The following is a 17,715-nucleotide window of genomic DNA, read 5'->3' on the forward strand; positions in this document are numbered from 1 at the left end:
CCCTCGAGCTCCCACCCGGGAGTGGGGTCTGGGGCTTGCCCTGGTCCGGCACTCCAGCCAGGGAGCAGGGTCGGGGGCTAATCCTGAGCTCCTAATGTCACCGTCTTTCCAGCCCCAAATCCCCTCTCTAGAGTTACAGAGCTTGGTGGCTGTTGGAGCAGCCAGTGCCCAGCCTGGATCCCCGCTTGGGGCTGTGGATTCGATCACTCTGCTCCCCAGCCACAATCCCAAGAGCTTAGAGCTGCCCGTAGAGGGCGTTCAGGGCCCTGTTGGGTCAGAGTGCCGGGGGTGGGGGACAGCGCCATCCAGCAGCACACACAACTTGGGCTTAAGATGCTCTGTGCTAAGGCTCTTATCTCCCAGCCGCAGCCCTTACCCTTCTGAGGAGTAAAGGGTTCTCTCTGGGGCTTGAGGGCCAGCTAATTGTGACACTTGGGGGTTACCTGACGTGTCCAAGGGGCATCACTAACTTGCTCTCAGCCTGTCTGCTACCACAAGCAGAAATGAGTGCCCTGTCCCTTGTCCTCCAGACACCCGTAGCATACACTGATCTACTACCTCTGTGGAAACAGGGCCCAGGGCACGGGTCTCACCTCAGTTCAATACTCTCTGTAGCACAAGGCACTTAGACAGGGGTCTAGTAAAAGCAAATAGAAGTTTATTTAACAGAGCTTGAGACAGATTCAGCTAAAAGCACGTTTAAGGATTTGGACACAAGATTACAGCTAAAAGAAAACATGGAATGCAATCCACAGCCAGTGTGTGTTAACGAGCGATGTCCTAATACGGTCTCTCTCCCCCTTGTGGCGCTCATCGAGTCCAGAGAACTGGGCTCTACCTTGCACGCCCGCTGGCAGAGTTTCCTCTCTGCAGTGGATAACACCTCGCGCCATTTTGTCTGCTCTCGTACAGTTACGGGCTCTTCCAATTGTCTCTGCCCAGAGCATTCTCCTGGGTTGGTTGGGTTTGATTGGGGCACGGGCTCCCAGCTGGGCACAGGGCACGGCGCGGTCAGACTGGGCACGGGCTCCCGGCTGGGCAAAGGGCATGGGGCGGTCAGACCAGGCACAGGTTCCCAGCTGGGCACAGGGCATGGGGCGGTCAGGCTGGGCACAGGCTCGTGGCTGGACACAGGGCATGGCAAAGTCAGACCTGGGGCAGGCTCTTGTCTCAAGTGCCTTAGCTTTCACCCACACCTCGGGGTCTGTGCACGGCCGCTGCGAAGCGTAATTCCCAGCTCCGTACATCTACATGCGCTAGCTTTCTATGAGCTCGGGCACTAAAAATAGCAGTGTAGTGATACAGGCAGTGGGATGGGGGAGCTACGCTCCTGTTTGAAACCCTAGGTCCATAATTGGGGGGCTAGCCCTTTATGGCTTGGCCTCCAGCCAGCTGCACTGGCGTAAATCATGTCTACACCAGGGGCTTGTAGTAGGAGCTAATATCAAGCACTTCTGCCACAGTTTGGGTCCAGTAATTGCCCGCTGTGCTACTGGACACCCCAGAGAGAAGAGCTCTCAGCAGCTGGTCCCAGCGTGTTGCTTCTTTCCACTGTGCTCTGCGTGTTTCGAGGGAGACAGTCCCGACTGCTGTCCCACAGGGTTTCTGATCCCTGCCAGGCTCCATTTTCTTCAGCCTCTGGTGCTTCACACATTCCAGTGTCCACATCCCAGTGGGCTCTGTGCACCCAGCTCCTCTGCATGGAAGGGAGATGCTCCCAGGGGAATGACAGGTCTGTCTGTGGTCCCTGCTGGAGGCTGTGCCAATATGTGGCACAAGTGGCTTGTTTCTCCCCAGCTCACGCAGCCTATGGCCTGCTGACCAGGCACTCACAGTAGCTGCCCTGTTTTCCCCATAAACATGCAGCTGTTTCATTACATGGAACAGAAGCAAGGGAGCCTGGGAGCTCTCCAGCCTTGCTGACACCTTCCCTTCTCCTGGTCTTTCCCCCAGGTCACCTTGAGCATCTTCGAGCTGGCCACGGCTGCCGGGATCCCATGCGACATTGATCCAGCCCTGGTGACTGCACTTTCCAACCTGAAGACAGGTAAGAGCCAGGCTGGGAGCTGCCCTCTAGCCCAGTCTCCCAGCGCTGACACCGCCCTGGGTTCTGGCTGCACTCGCTCATTCAACATGTGATTGTGAATTGTGACACATGCTTCTGTCCCAGTTTCCAGACACGTATGCTAGAGATGTTTGTGTCTGTAACAATACTCAGCTCCCACAAAGGAGGGGCTCTGGATGGGTTAGGCCCTGTCTACACTAGAAAGTGGTAGCATTTTAACTATCCCAGTCTAGTCCAAGCAGTACATCCCCACCCAGCATGAATGCAGTTATTCCAGTTTAAAGGGGCTTTATGCCAGTCCAGCTATTCCTGAATGGGATGCCATCCCCCCTAGGGCTGGTGCCAGGGTGACTATATCAGTACAATATCACCCCCCACACCTGACATGCCCAAAACAGGACACTTTTCCAGTGAGGACCAGGTCTTAGTTCACCAAGTGCTTTGAAGATACAAGAGCTAAGGTGACCTTGAGCAAGTCACTGCCTTGCTCTGTACCTCAGTTTCCCCTCTGTAAAATGGGAATGATGATAGTGACCTTTGGGTTCTCTTCATTAAGAGCTTGTTATTAGCGGAAGCCCATTAGAAGGGGGAATTGCCTTACCCTCAAGCATCTGTCGCTGGAGGCAGAAGCCATCAGTAGCTGCCTCCGTGCAATGAGTGAAGCCAATAAAGATTTGGGCAGGGATGACAAATACACCTTCAGAATACACGCAGCATTGTCACAGGTGCCGCAGCTGATCCAGGGACGTTCCGGGAACACAGCCGGGATCCCCGCGGCTCTGCTCCCCCAGCTGTCTGCATGCCGCCTACCAGCCTGGGACTTGCATGAGAGCTCTCCCTTACCCCACCACTTTGGCAGTTTTTTCCATGGTACACATGCAGCTTCAAGCGAATCTGAGCAGTGTCAGTTATGTTCAGTAAAACTCAAAGCTCCGGAGCAGCAGGGACCTGACTCCATCTATTAGATAATTTACTGGCCTGTCACAGCTGCTGGGTGATTTTATATATATATATGTATATATATATTTGTAAGTCAAGTCGCCAAGCCGGGGAGAAGAACGGACAGTGTAAACCGAGCATATTACTGAAATCTCTGGTTGGACATCTTCTCCCTCTCTGCCTGATAGACAGCTTGTCCCCTGAGGAGGAGTACAAGTCAGCCTGTCTGCTGCTGGTCTTCGTGGCTGTATCTCTACCGCTCCTCGCCTCCGACCCCTTCTCCATTTACAGCATCGAGATGGACGGTAAGAGGCCGGGACGGGCTGCTTTCTAAACGCCGAAATCTATTCACCCGCCTCACATGCCGATAAATGGCCCAGTGGCGCCATCTGTGTCTTTGCCGTCAGTGCTCCATGACTAGATTCCCATCCTGCCCTGCAGGGGGCGTCCCAGGACACCACCCTACTTTCCTGGGTGAATGGCCCCGGGGTGGGGGCAAATGCTCAGGCTGCAGGGCAGTTTGTGGAAGTTCTTGTTACAAAACACACACTCCCAGAAAACGGGACCTTGTTTCGAGCGCTGTTCCGCACTCCAACCCCAACTTACATTAGTGGAAAGGCTGAGTGAGGTCCCGGAGCTGTTTAACATAGGCCTGACTCACATTTCAAGGGAACCTGCCCCAACTGACGTGTTTAATTATTTCCATAATTCATTTGTCAAGAAAAATACAGAAACGAAAAAAGAAAAATGCCCACGTCTCCCTGCTGGGATAGGGCTGCTCGTGCACGTCACATCAGTGACAAGCAGAGGACTTCTCAGCATTAGGCCCTGATCCTGCCCCAGGAATACAGGACTGGAAGGACGCTCACATCCCAACCCCTGCTATTGCCGGCAGCCCCGTCAGATCATCCCCTTCCTAAACATCTCAAGCTCCATCTTCCAACTCAAGAGGCTTCTTGCCTATGGGGGGGCTGTTCCCAAACCTCCCTCCTCTGATGGTTAGAAACCTGCTTCTCATTTCCAGCCTCCGTTTATCCCTGGCCCCTGTGTCAGCCTTGTCCTTTAGCTTCAATAGCTCTGCTCCATCCCTGGCATTTCCCCCCGAAGGGTTTGCAGAGAGCAGCCCCCTCCCTCTCAGTCTCACTTGCTAGGCTGACCCAGTCTCCTCTGTAAGATCAGTTCGCCATCCCCTGGCCATCTTAGCAGCCCTTCTCTGCGCCTCTGCCAGTCGGTATTCATTCATCAACAAGGCTGGCCACAGCTGCACCCGGTATTCTGGAGGCGGTCTCCCCAGTGCCGTGCCAATGGCATTAATACTTCCCTAGCTCTGCTGCCAATACCTCCTCAGGCCATAAGCGCTGGACTCACCCCAGTGACTTCAGTGGGGTTGAGATGCACATGTGTAAGTGCTCCCAGGATCGGGCCCTTAGATGCAGGGGTGGTGTCTTTGTAACGGTGCTGGGGGTGCACTGGGGGTGCTGTTGGGAAACAAGCCGAGCCTCCCTGTCCAGTCGCAGTTCAGTGAGCTGTGAGTGCCAAGCCCCCCTGTCTCCTTCTCCCTGCAGGGTACAACAACAATATCCACTGCCTGGCCAAAGCCATCATCCAGGTGTCTGCCGCACTCTTCACCGTCCACAGCAAGAACATTGAGACGCACCTCAAGGAGTTTCTGCTGGTGAGCGGCTGCGGGCGGGTCTCATTCCACGCAGCGGGCTTATGCGCCAGGTGTACTGCCCCTGAGGGCATGCTGGGAGTACTGCACCCTAGAGCGTACTGGGAGTACGGCTCCCAAGGGCATGCTGGAATACTGCCCCCAAGAGCATATTGGGAGTATTGCACTCCAGAGCGCACGGGCAGTACTGCCTGGATGGCATGCTGGGAGTACTGCCTCCAAGGGCATGCTGTGACTACTGCTCCCAAGGCTGTACTGGGAGTACTGCGCCCTAAGGTGAACTGAACGTTTCTCCCCAGCTGAACTGGTGCTTGCAGGATGTGGGTTATGAGGTGCTCAGTGAATTCATAGCTACCTCTTGCTTCTAGGTGGGCCGTGCCCGAGACAGTCTGTTTATCCTCCAAATGGTCCAACCCAGGCACATGGGAATGGCCAGGGATTCAGCTACTTCAGTGTCCTGCCTGACAGCTGGTAGCTCCCCAGCTGTTAAGGCCGGAAGGGTGATCACCCAGTCTGAGCTCCTGCCTAGCACCGGCTAGAGAGCCTCATCCACAGTGACCACAGCAAATACTGCCTGGGTCCCACGAGGTGGGTCATCCTAGGCACCGCCTAGGCACCGCCTCCTAGGCACCGCCAGGTGTTTAGCAAGCGTGAAGGCAGCCAGGGGTCTGTGGGGGATGGCATCACCCCACAACAATCACAGCACAGGGATGTGGGAGGGGAAGGCCGGCTGGACCTGCCTGATTCATCTCCCACTGAGTTTGGATTTGGGGTTCCGAGGGGCCTCCCGCTCCCAGGTGTCTGGCATTGGAGGCGGCTGGCATTGGGGGAAAGGCGACAGCCCCAGTAAGTGGCTGTCCCTGCTGCCCTGCCAGACAGTAAGCTGGCAGGGAGTGTCCAATGCAATAGGGATGGACACAACCACCTGCGTTCCAGCCAAGCCACCTCCCTGCCAGGGACTCCCACTGGCAGCAACCGAGCAAGTAGCTGACATACTAGCTGGTTCCCTTCTCCCGCCTGGCACCCAGCAGCTCCCCATGCAAGTGTTGGGGAACCCATCCCCACCGTACCTGCACATTAGGAGAGTCACTGAGCACACTAGAGCCCCCTCCCCCGCATCTCCATCTCAGGCAGCCAGTGGGAGCTGTGGGGCTGAGCTGCTCTGAAAATCTGGCCATTGCTGGCAAGAATGTGAATCTTATCAGTGAGTTCTTCTAGCTGAGATTTTAACTGAGAACAGTTCCAACCCGTCCACATGGGGTGTGCGTGTGTCTGAGGGCTCCATGGGGTCTCGTCATTAGCCAAAGGTGACTTGGGGTCAGGACTCCTGGGATCTACTCTGAGCGTTGAAGGGAGTGTGGGCCCAGGGTAGAGTAGCAGTCTGGGAGACAGGACTCTGGGCTTCTATTTTGAGGACTATTGGTTAGAGCTGGGGGCCTGGCAGTCAGGACTCCTGGGTTCTATTCTGATCCTACTGTGGGAGCTTGGGCAAGTCCCTTCTTTTGGCCTCAGTTGTTCCCTTCTGTAAAAGGGGGGTGATACTGACCCACCTGTGGGTGTACATTGACCCACAATCAAGTGCTTTGGGATGCTAGAGGCAGCCAGGGGCTGAAGATCAGCGAGAACTGAGGACATCAAATCGAGCTCTTATGGCCAGTCAAGGGTGAGTCCCTTCTCAGTGGCCTGCAGCCGGAGGGGTAGAGCTGCCGGGCTGCTCGGTTGGCCCCCGGTTATAGCAGGAGGTGACAGCCACATCTATAAGAATGACTTGGGGGGGCCACTGTTTGTGGGTTCCATCTCAAGGCGCCTGGGGCTGATTTTCAGAAGGTGCTGAGCATCCACTGCTCATATTGGTTTTAGCTGGTGTTTTATCTTCTCAGCACCCCTCAAAATCAGAGCTGTGGGGGGATATCTGCTGCGGGGGTAACTTCAGCACAGAGGAGGTTTGTACCCTCGCTCTCACACCTGCAAAATGCCCTGCAGGCACACGGCTGGGTTCTGGCATCCCTAACCCTTGATTGGCTTCAGAGGAGCCTGGTGGGGGCTGAGCAGAGAAGGGTACAGCTGAGTGGGATGGCCGGGTTCTGGCAGGTATGTAATGGTGTTTGATGCCAGCCCAGAGCTTGGTGCTGTTCTCTTTCTCTTCAGGTTTTCTCTTATTCACAGCCCTTCAGTGGGAGCAAAAAACCACAGCTGACTGAGCTTGATACATTTCTGGTGGGGATGGGATGACGGGACTGCCCACAATGGCATGTAGCCAGTCTGTGACAGCTAGCAGCAAATATCTCCACTGACCAGTGATGGGACACTAGATAGGGAGAGCTCTGGGTCTTGCCCACATGCTCAGGGTCTAAGATCACCCTATCTGGGGTTGGGAAGGAATTTTCCCTCAGGTCAGATTGGCAGAGTCCGTGGGGGGTTTCGTCTTCCTCTGCAGCATGGGGCACAGGTCACTTGCAGGTAAATGGCGGATTCTCTGTAACTTGAAGGCTTTACATCCTGATTTTGATTCTATGTAGTCTGAGCTCCTGCCTAGCCCAGGCCATGGCACTGCCCGGAGCTAATTCCTGTTTGAGCCGGAGCATAACAAGGACGAGGTTTATGGCCTAGTGCATGGAGCAGTCCAGTCACTCTGGCGGGGGAAGGGACTCTTCTAGGCGGTCCAAAGTGGGTGGTGGCTTCATTTAAAATTCAGGTGGATGGTTCTCAAATGAGTCCAGCTGGGCTGGCTCAGGGGGGAAACAAACAGGCTGCAGACTGAACATGGGGTAAAAGCTGGCTGGAGGCTCTGGCATAGGCTGGTGGGTAAGGCCCGGGCTAGGATTTGGGAAGAGCTGTGTTCTAATCCTGGCTCTGCTACTGACCTGACGTGTGACCTTGGACAAGTCACTTCACCTGCCTCTGTGCCCCCTCCCCTTTATCTGTTTTCTCCACTGTAAGGTCTTTAGGGCAGGGGCTGTCTCCCAGTGTTTATGTGACCAGCCCTGTCCTTTGGGTGTCTAGGCCTGCTGTACTATAACAGAAGCTAATTAACCATGCCCCAGGGGAGGATAGCAGGGAGCAGCTGCTGCTGTCAATAAACAGTGATTCCTTCCCCGGGGAGTTCTTGTTTGGGCTCTTCAGAGGCATTTAAATTCCTTCCTAGGAAAGAGAAACAAGCAAGAGCCTTTGGAGAGCAATAAGATGACATATTGGATAAGATTGCAATTTACTCCTATCTGCACAGCTCAGTCTTGGCAGGGCTTTGCGGGCCCATCTGTTAAACTGGGGGAATTTAGCGAGGGACAAGCCACTGCCTGGTTCCCAGTGCCTCCTGGTTCTTTTCTCTCTGAGTGTTTCAGACTTTCCATGCTTTTGAGCCCTTGCTCCATGCATTTCTGGAGTCCCAAGGCCAGACACCAGAGAAAATCAATCCTGTGCCATTCTCCCTGGCTCGCAGTGAGTGATGGACGGAGGAGTTGGGGGATTGGAAAAGACTTGTGCATCAGACTATTATTTTTGGCCTGTAGGAAAACAGCCAGCTAGGGAGTGAACCTGATTCATTGTTGATTAGAAACATCAGAGATTGCAAAACGAGCCAGTGCCATCCTTTCTGTGGACGAGTTTCAACTGCAGGCACAAACCCTGCCGAGAGCTCAGGGATCAGCTGCTGGTTTGGGTCTGGCCTGGGATGATAGTAACAAAAAGCTGGCATCTCCTGATGGCCCACAATGTATAACAATTGTTAGTTCTCAGTTCACTTCCTACTGAAGAAGCATCACAGTGTAACAGACTTGTAAATTGTGCATCGGTCTAGCTTAGTCATTGCTGTAACATATGTGCATCTCCCAATCTTTAATGTATCTATCCCCACACGCACCATGGGGGCAGGGCAGGGCTAGCATCCCCATCATATGGCTGGGGAATTGAGGCACAGAGAGACTCAGGATATGTCGACACTGTTATTAAATGCGTGCGTGCCTGGCCTGTGTCAGCTGACTCGGGTTTGGGCTCCGGGGCTGTTGAATTGTGGTGTAGATATTAAGGTTCATGCTTGAGCACAGGCTCTGGGACCCACCCTGCTTGACACCACAGTTAAACAGCCTCATAGCCCACGTCAGCTGACACAGGCCAGCTGCGGGTGTTTAACTGCAAGTGTGGACATGCCTCGAGTAACAGTCATGCAGGAAGTCTGTATCAGAACAGGGAACTGAAACTGCATTTCCCCTAGTGTTTCCCTGGTCCACCTAGAGGATAACAGACTACTACCGTTGCCAGCTAATAATACCTCAGTCTCAATCATTCTAGCTCTTGACGTGCCTTACAAAGGAGGGCAGTATCACGGTCCCTGTTTTACCAGTGGGAATCCAAGGCAGAGAGTTTTGCCCAAGGTCACCCAGTAGGGTGGCCATATTTCCCTATGCTGAACACGGGGCGCCTGGTAAAATTGCTCGTATTCAAGCGAGTTCAATGGTAATCAATCAGAACTATGCTGTACAAACCTTCACATTAACATCGAATTGACTGAGCCCCTGTTAAAAAGCAATGCTGCGAACTTGGATTCTTTTTATTTAGCTTCTTATCTGTCAGGCTTTAGGGTTCACGCGGGGAGAGGTGACACCCCCTCCCATACACCTCTCTCACGTAGGGGAAGTATCTTCCCAAGGCAACACGTGGGATGGGGAGATGCAGGGTCACATGCGCCACCCCCCCCCCAGATTTCTGCCAGGGTTCACAGCAGAATGTCGCCAGCAGCAGCCTTTTGGGCGGGAGGGAAGGGATGGGAGCTGCTTCCAGGTGCGGGGTGTGGGCGTGTGGGTGTGTTTGTCTGCGTGATATGACCTGTGTCTTCGCAGAGCTCATCTCCAAACCACCCCGCCCAGTGGATGGAAGCAGCTTGTCCCTTCCTGTCCACACAGTGTTGAAAGGCAGCTAACACCTCCAGGCTGCTGCTGGCCACCAACATAATCCAGATGCCTCCTGTCCCCTGGCTACAGCTTGGGCAGGAAGGGGTTAAGCCCTAAGGATGCTTTGTGCCCCAGGGCCCACAGAACCTGACTGCAGGGGCTTTAGCAAACCAGGCCAGAGAGGTGGCTCAGCAGAGAAGGCTGCTTAGGGGACAGAGCAGCCCCATGCTCCCTGGGGGGCGGGTGAAGAGGGTTCTAAGCCCCTGTGCTGTGCAGAGCTTTGGCACATGCAGGGCTTGGCTTCTCCTGGTCAGCGCCCTGGGCAGGAGGGTCTTGGGCTTCCCTGGGGCGCCAGCCCAGCCAGAGGCAGTGGGGGAAGGAAGGAGCCTGCCGGCCAGGCTGCTGATGAGCTGAGCACTCCGACCAGGGGCTGGTTCTTTGCACAGTGCTGGAAGTGGGACGGGCCCCGCCCGGGAGCAGGGGGGCAAAGGGGCAAAGCAGGGAGAGGACAGCGAGAGGGGGAACATGTAAAGGGCCGATGGGTGGGCAGTAGAGGTGGCACGTAACCAGCTGGTGCCTGCCCGCACTCACCAGCCATCGCAGCTCGCAGTGCGCAGCCAATCCCAGCCGGAAAAGGGACGGGGAGCAGGTCACTGCTGGCTGAGAGCCAGCACACAGCGGGGGCTGCACTGACAGACCAGCAGGGAGAGCGGCCAGCCCTGCATGCTGCAGCTTTGTCCGGCCACCAGCCTTCCACACCCACCCCCATCGTTGGCCACTGGACCCGCCACTCACCGCTGGCGGAAAGGTGGCTGGCAAGCAGGGATCCGGCCAACAGCAGGACCCGCCAGTACTGGTGACGCGGGAGACAGAAAATACAGGATAATTTGCCCATTTTTAAGAAAAAGTCAGGAGGATTTAAATATGGGACTGTCCCTTTAAAAACAGGGTGTCTGGTAGCCTTATCACCCAGCAGGAAGCCAGGACTACAGGCCTAGTCTCCTGGGTGCTAGTGCAGTGCTGGATCCACGAGGCCGGGGGTTCCCAAACTTCATTGCACCGTGACACCCTTCTGACAACAAAAATCACTGCACGACCCCAGGAGGGGAGACTGAAGCCTGAGCCCACCCGAGCCCTGCTTGGTTCCAAAGCCTGGTAGGGCCAAAACTGAAGCCCAAGGACTTCTGCCCCAGGTGGGGGGCCTGTAACCTGAGCCCCGCCACACAGGGATGATGCCCTTGGGCTTGGGCTTTGGCCCCAGCAAGTCCAGCAAGGCAGCCCTGGTGACCCTATTAGAACAGGGCCCTGACCTACTTTGAGGTCCTGACCCGCTGCACTAGGCTAAGGGTCTGGCAGGCCCAAGCCACCGAGTGACTGGCATGGCTCAGCTGCTGAGGGGGGCTGGTTACTCAGGCCTGCTCCTGATCTCGCTTGCACTGGTGTATCTCCATTTACTGCAATGAAGCTGCTCCTAACTGACCTCGGTGTGTGTGAGATCAGATACATTGACGTATTCTCATGCGGCGGAGGGCAGACCCCAGCATCAATGTGCACATTCTACAGGGAGGAAATCCAGGCACTTTGCAAAGCCCAGACACTGATGGAGGAGTTGAGGCTGCTCCTTGGAGAGCCTCACAGCTGGCTGGTAGTGAGAGCATGCCAAGGGCAGGCAGCGCTGAGCTCTCAGCTGCGGGGGGCAGCCGAAAACAAACCATCTGGGCTCTGCATGCCGTTCGCTGCCCGCTGCTGCACACTCATCGGCCAGCACAGAGATCTGGAGACAGATGCAGGGCATGGGGAGGTGTCCAGGCATCTGCAGAGATAAATAATGCTGAGGACAGGTGCCAAGCCCGGGTTGCCCTTCACGAATCACAGAGCCTGTTAGATCATCAGTGCCGTCCCCCTGGGCAGCTCACAGCCCACAACAGCTGGGAATGTTTCAGGGGTGGGGATTCCATCACACCCCATGGCTTGGGGCCAGTGGTGCCGGCGACTCACTAGGGGGCGCCATTCTCGCCTACCCCAGCATCCCGGCATGGAGCGAAGGGGTGCTTGCTCGCGGAGATGGGTCTGTCAGTCTGTCTGTTCAGGCCTGTTCTACACTTAAAAGTTTAGGTCGATGTATCTGTAGCGCCCAGGGGTGTGTGACCAACCCCCCTGTGGAGATGCAGCCAGGTCGAGGGAAGAATGTTTCCATCAAGCCAGCTACCATCCCTAGAGGGGCTGTGAGGGGCTCCTAGCACAATGGAAAAACCCCTTCTCTGGCTGTAGGAAGTGTTGTCAATATGCCACCACAACAGCTTGGCTACAGCACTGTTGCAGTCCCGGTCCTGTAGACATGGGCTCAGACTGTAATCTCCTCCTGCTTCAGGGCAAACCCCATGCACTGGCTGAGTGGGGTCAGGAAGGTTATTCCACCATTGCTCACGAGGGGGGCCCTGCTCTGATCAGTGCCTACCACATGGCAGCACTAACCACGCAGCTCCCAGGCTGTTGGAAGGGGTTGAGCTGGGAGTGGGCCCATGCCTCTGGAAGAAGCAATTCTGACTGTGTGAGTGGCAGAGGGGGGCCAAGGAGGCCGGGCCGTGGCTTGCCCCCCAAACCACAGCTGGCTGGGATCGGGGGGATGTTGTATCCTGCACATGGACTGGCGAGGCGGGTGGAAGTGGAGATGTGAGTCTGGGCCCAGCTAGGATGACCAGATGTCCCGATTTTATAGGGACAGTCCCGATATTTGGGGCTTTTTCTTATATAGGCTCCTATTAACCCCTCACCCCATCCCGATTTTTCACACTTGCTGTCTGGTCACCCTAGGCCCAGCACTAGGGAGAGCAAAGCCAGCCTTTCACCTGGGTGTGTGTCAACATCCCCCGAGTTTGGGAGCCTCTGGCTGCCCCTCTCTTTGGGCCCTGCATGGGGAGCTGACCCGGTTCTGAGATTCAGCTAATGGGATTGGACAGGTGGGGAGGGACTGTCAAAAGTGCTGAACACCCAGTAGCTCCCCCTGACAGCAATGGAGAATTCCCCTCCCCCTGCTGGCAAACAGTGGAGAATCCCCCTCCCCCGCACTGAGAACAATGGAAAATCCACTTCCCTGCATAGAGAACAATGGAAAATCTCCTCCCTCATTGAGAACAATGGAGAATTCCCCTCCCCCTGCTGCGAATAATGGAGAATTGCCCTTCCCCCTCACTGAGAACAATGGAAAATCCCTCTCCCCCTGCTGTGAACAATGGAGAGCCCCCTCCCCTCACTGCAAACAATGATGAGTCCTCCTCCCCCCCCCCGCCGCCGCAAACAATGGAGAATCCCCCTCCTCTGCTGAGAACGAATCCCCCCAGTAGGAACAATGGAGAACCCCCTCTCATCCCGAACAATGGGAGCTAAGCCCTTTTGCAGCTCTGGCCAATGCACCGTTGGCAGCTGCCCAGGTGCCCCATGAACATTTTCACCTTGCTCCTCCGGCCCAGCTAAGGCTGGTGTCAGAGACGGTCTCCCAGCCCAGACGTCTCTTTGGTCCCGTTGATCCTGGTGAAGGCAGGTCACTGATTTGCTCTGTCACAAGCTCCCTGATGTTCCAGTTCCAAGCTCCAAAAGGTCCTGGCGCTAGCTCCCTGCCAGCTCGGAGCTTCCCCAGCTGGTCCCCAACCCAGGGGCCAGGAAAGGGGCGGGCGAAGAGCTGTCTCCCTGTGCCCGGTGAGTCTCTACTTCAGGAACCCTTTCCCCCTCTCCAGGCTCGGTGCCGCGCTGGGGCTGGAATGGGAGCCGTCAGGGCCCCTGCTCAGGGTGGGCCTCTGCCCTGCCCCATCCCCAGGCACTGGAGAAGCCAGAGGTCTTAATCTTTGGAGCCAGTTTTCATTACTGAGATGTGTTTAGCAAAGTTCAGCCCCTCAGGTGCCCTCAGCGCCCTTCCCCATGCACCGCGGACACTCCATCCCTTCCCCGCCACGCCCCAGAGGCATTGCCCTAGGCCCTAGCCCAGCCACGCTCTGCAAAGCAACAGACCCGGCCAGGGGGCTCTGTGGGTTCGCTTTCCTCATTAACTGGAGACTCTGCTGAGGCGCTGCGGGCAGAGCCCGAGAGCTCATCTCTCTCTCCCTCCTCACAGCTGGCGTCCGTGAGCCTCCTGCAGCTGGGACAAGAGACCGACAAGCTCCGATCCAAGAACCGTGAATCCATCTCCCTGCTGATGCACCTGGTGAGGCTTCTGCGCTCTGGGGACAATGGACAGATCCCCCTGGCAGACACTCGCCTAAGAGACACCCCCACGCACTCTGGGCCTGGGTAGGATTTGGGTGGCCCGGTGCTGAGCTGCTCCCAGACTGGAGGTGATGCTGGGCTCCCACAGAGCTTCCAGCCACGAGCTCCCGCACCTGCCTCCTCCCCTGCTCTTATTCCCAGGGCAGGGGATAAAAGCAGTCAGCAGAGCAGAGACAAGCTCCCTTCCCAGGCCTTGGGTTAGGTTTCAGGCTGTCCCCCTACAGCCTGGGCTTTCCAGCTGCCCTGGTGCTGCTGGGGGCAGAGCAGGGCGAGCTGCTTCCAGTGGTTCTCACATCCAGCCCCAGCGATGGGCCATTGCCTCCCGGGTGACTGCTCTCTCATGGCAGCCTGATCTGTCCCCTCCTGGGGACTGAGCCGCTGTCTCTGGGGCGAGATCATGGCCCCACAGATTGACAGAGCCCCTGTCTCCTTGCTCAGCCAGCCCCCTGTATAGGCAAGTGCTCTGGCACTCAGCGGGGGTCGAACCCCCAGCACCACACGCAAGCCCCTGCCACTGCACAAGGAAAGCAGCTGTAGTGCCTGGGGCCGGCGCTAGAGGGCACTGTGCCTACGCCCCTCTGTCAGTGCATTCCACAGTCACCCTGCCGGGCCCAGGTTTCCCCGAGGAGTCGGAGAGCAGGCGGTAGGCAGGCTGCGTCCAGGGCAGAGCTCATGCCTCTTGCCCCTGCACTGCCAGGGCCCGGTGTGTGCCCTCCTCACTGGTCCCTGGTGGATGGTTTTGGAACTGTGGGTACCGTTGGCCCTTACTTGGATTTACCGTCAGTGGGGCTGCTGAGCTGCTGTCAGAGGGGTCCGGGCTTCAGTCCCTGGAAGTTTAGATCAGAAGGTCCAGCCTCTTCTTCAGTGGGCCGAGATCACAGCATGCACCCAGCCTCCCCTGTCCCCCACTTCCTAGCTGCTCTCCACTGGGGAGAGACCCCTCCTTGGCTGTTTAATGCATCTGTCATTCCCCTCTAATGTGTGGGGCAGGGGGTGCAGGTGAGAGGGGGGGTCTCTAAGAAGGCAGCTGCTACCCCTGGCGCTGCCCTATTGGCACCAGACTCTGTACCCCCTTGCGCCAGGCAGTCTCAGCCCCCGTGCAGGCTGGGCAGCCAGCTATCTGTCTCCATTAGCACTGGAAGGATATTGATTTCTGCCCTGACGGGAGGAGACGGCTGTGTCTGGGGAAGGCGAGGGCTCCCCCGTCCGCTGCCCGTGATTGGTATTCGGGGAGCAGGGTGTTGGCAGCAAAGCAATTTAAATGCAAATGTTTCAATCTAGAGTTTATGAATGAGGCTGCCTGGGCTCATTGTCCCCATCTGGGGAGAGCGCTGCTGAGCCCAGCACATGGGCTCTGTGCCTAGCTCGGCTGCTGAGCCAGACCCATGGTCCTGTGACACCTAGGCGGGCAAGCACAGAGCCTGGCAGCAGGGCTGCATCCGGGTGAGGGGGAAATTCCACCGCTGGGTTCGGGGATGCTGGATTCCGTGGCTGTTGCAGTCCCTGTCCACTCTGAGCCCCCACCCCCACCCCCTCGGGTGCCTGGGGGGGATGGGCCGCCCCATGCAGCATTGCCTGGGGAGCAGGGACAGCAGAGTGGGCACCGGCCCTGGGCTCATCCCTGGCCAGGGCCCAGGGGTGCTGGAACGAGAGGTGCTGGGGAACCAGTACAAATTGTTCTTACACCCCTGTCCCTGGCTCCTTGGTCTTGTGAATGGAGGGTGCTGGGTCCATCTGCCCTGACCCACATGCACTAGAGACAGAAGGAAACCTACTGGACCCCCCCCCCCCATTCATCCAGCGCTGGCGTCGGAGGCTCCCCTCTCACCCAGCCTCTCCCTGCTGGGAAGTTTCAGGGGAGATGTTCTGCCCCCGGCTTGATGCCCCGTCCCCATCCCCCAGCCACGGGCGATGGCTAGGTGTGCTGTGGGGGAAGGGGGGGCTGCCAGTTATGATCCCACAACCATCTCCCAGTCTGCCCACCCTGCTCCGCCAGGGCTTTCAGGGAACGAAGGCCCCATCCAAGGAGCGGGCTAAGCCCTTTTGGAAGTGAACGCTGTGCTTGACTCTCCTGGAGACATGGCCCAGCTTTCCTCTGATGTCCAGCCATCACAGCCCCCTCCCGGCCCCTCATTTCCCAGGGGTAGCACTGTTCTTTCTTTCTGAAGCACTTTTACTCAAGGGTCAGTGTGAATTTCTGCCACAGCTGTAGCCTTAACATCTGCAGAGCAAAGGGGAGGGCAAGACACTCAGTTATGGACACTGGCCTCCCCTGCCTAGTTGTTCCATGCAAAGGGTGCCAGGACTTCTGGGTTCTATCCCCTGCACTGCCATTGCCTTGCTCCCTGACTTCAGGAAAGTCACCGATCCGCTCTCTCGCCTGTTGCCCTGCAGGATCACAGATTAATGAATTATCCCTTCTTCACTGCTGTAGGTCACCCCCTAGTACAGATGGGTAAACTGAGGCACAGAGCAGAGACGAGTTCCCCAGGGAGACAGGGGAGAACCCAGGTCTGCTGAGTCCCCAGGCAGTCCCTTAGCCACCAGCCCTGCCTTTCCCCCTGACATTCCCTGCAGCTGGTCCTTTACTCCTGACTCGCTAGGGTGCCCAGTCCCTGAGGTCTACGTGCCCAGCCACCTGGCTCTCTCTAGGGCAATTGCCGTTATTGCTGCCAACCCCGCTACTGACCACCCCATGAAATACCCAGAGGTCTCCAGAAGGCCCATGTGGCAGCCGTGCCCGGGGTTCCCCTTCTCCGTGGGGCCATACGCTGGGACACGTGGTGGAGACAGGCCTTGATGCTGCTCTTCTGTGTGTCTCTTTCAGATCGTGGAGGAGTCGTCCTTCCTGACGGTCGACATGCTGGAGACCTGCTTCCCCTATGTGCTGCTCCGCAATGCCTACCGCGAGGTGCACAGGGCTTTCGTGCTGAGCAAACTCCCTGCCCACTGACAGCTGCAGCCTGGGCTCCCCACCTCCCTTTGCCCACCCCTTCCCTGACGCATTGCAAATGAGCGCACCTTCCAGGTCGCAGAGCGGGCTCCCATATTGCCATAGGGCTTAAGGGCTGTACATATTTACATGCCCATTTGTGATGCTGGCAGAGCAGGTGCCAGCTCATGCCAGAGCCCCAGGCCAATTCCCTTGTGTATCAGTGTAGATCAAAGTGATTGTTAAATGTATAAGAGTGTAGCTGGTGTTGAAACTTCATGAAAACTAGTGGGATGTTTCTTGTATTGTTTTCACTTCTCTGTATCCCATTATAATGGAGTAGCAAACATTTATATTGTAAAAAGAAAAGGAGGACTTGTGGCACCTTAGAGACTAACCAATTTATTTGAGCATGAGCTTTCGTGAGCTACAGCTCACTTCATCAGATGTTTACCGTGGAAACTGCAGCAGACTTTATATACACACAGAAATCATGATTTCTGTGTGTATATAAAGTCTGCTGCAGTTTCCACGGTAAACATCTGATGAAGTGAGCTGTAGCTCACGAAAGCTCATGCTCAAATAAATTGGTTAGTCTCTAAGGTGCCACAAGTCCTCCTTTTCTTTTTGCGAATACAGACTAACACGGCTGTTCCTCTGAAACCTGTCATTTATATTGTGTATTCCTCTGTAACTAAATAACCCAGCAAATGAACCATCAAAGGAGAAAGAAGCCTTGTGCAATGCTAATAAAAAACTTTCACAGAAAAGTGCTAATTTCAAAGCAAATGGTCATTGTGTGTGATGACCAGAGGTCAAAGCCTGCAAATGCTTTCCGCACTCACTGTCATCAAAGGAAAAGCCCTCGTGGGTAGTGACCCTGACAGCTTGTTTTCTGTGAGAAGCTGGAAGTCTGGATTCAAGGAAAGATCTCTCATCTCTAGACTGTTTGGACTCTGAC

At 56.2% G+C, this 17,715-nt stretch overlaps 1 protein-coding gene across 5 annotated transcripts in view; it reads left to right on the forward strand.

Annotated features, from left to right (window-relative positions):
- Positions 1-17,103, forward strand: part of NCKAP1L (NCK associated protein 1 like) — a 69,786-nt gene extending 52,683 nt beyond the window's left edge. For 2 of the 5 annotated variants that reach the window (XM_073318933.2, XM_073318938.1), the window contains 5 exons: positions 1,954-2,047; positions 3,193-3,309; positions 4,570-4,679; positions 13,671-13,760; positions 16,650-17,103. In XM_073318933.2, coding sequence (XP_073175034.2) covers positions 1,954-2,047; positions 3,193-3,309; positions 4,570-4,679; positions 13,671-13,760; positions 16,650-16,775 — 537 coding nt within the window. In that variant the 3' untranslated portion in view covers positions 16,776-17,103. Of the gene's footprint in view, positions 1-1,953; positions 2,048-3,192; positions 3,310-3,725; positions 3,918-4,569; positions 4,680-13,670; positions 13,761-16,649 lie in introns of those variants that run through there. The other 3 variants (XM_073318934.2, XM_073318936.2, XM_073318937.2) reach the window with 3 other exon arrangements.
- Positions 17,104-17,715: the final 612 nt, after the last annotated feature.

Source organism: Lepidochelys kempii, chromosome 20 (assembly GCF_965140285.1).
Source record: "Lepidochelys kempii isolate rLepKem1 chromosome 20, rLepKem1.hap1, whole genome shotgun sequence".
NCBI classification, from domain to species: domain Eukaryota; kingdom Metazoa; phylum Chordata; order Testudines; family Cheloniidae; genus Lepidochelys; species Lepidochelys kempii.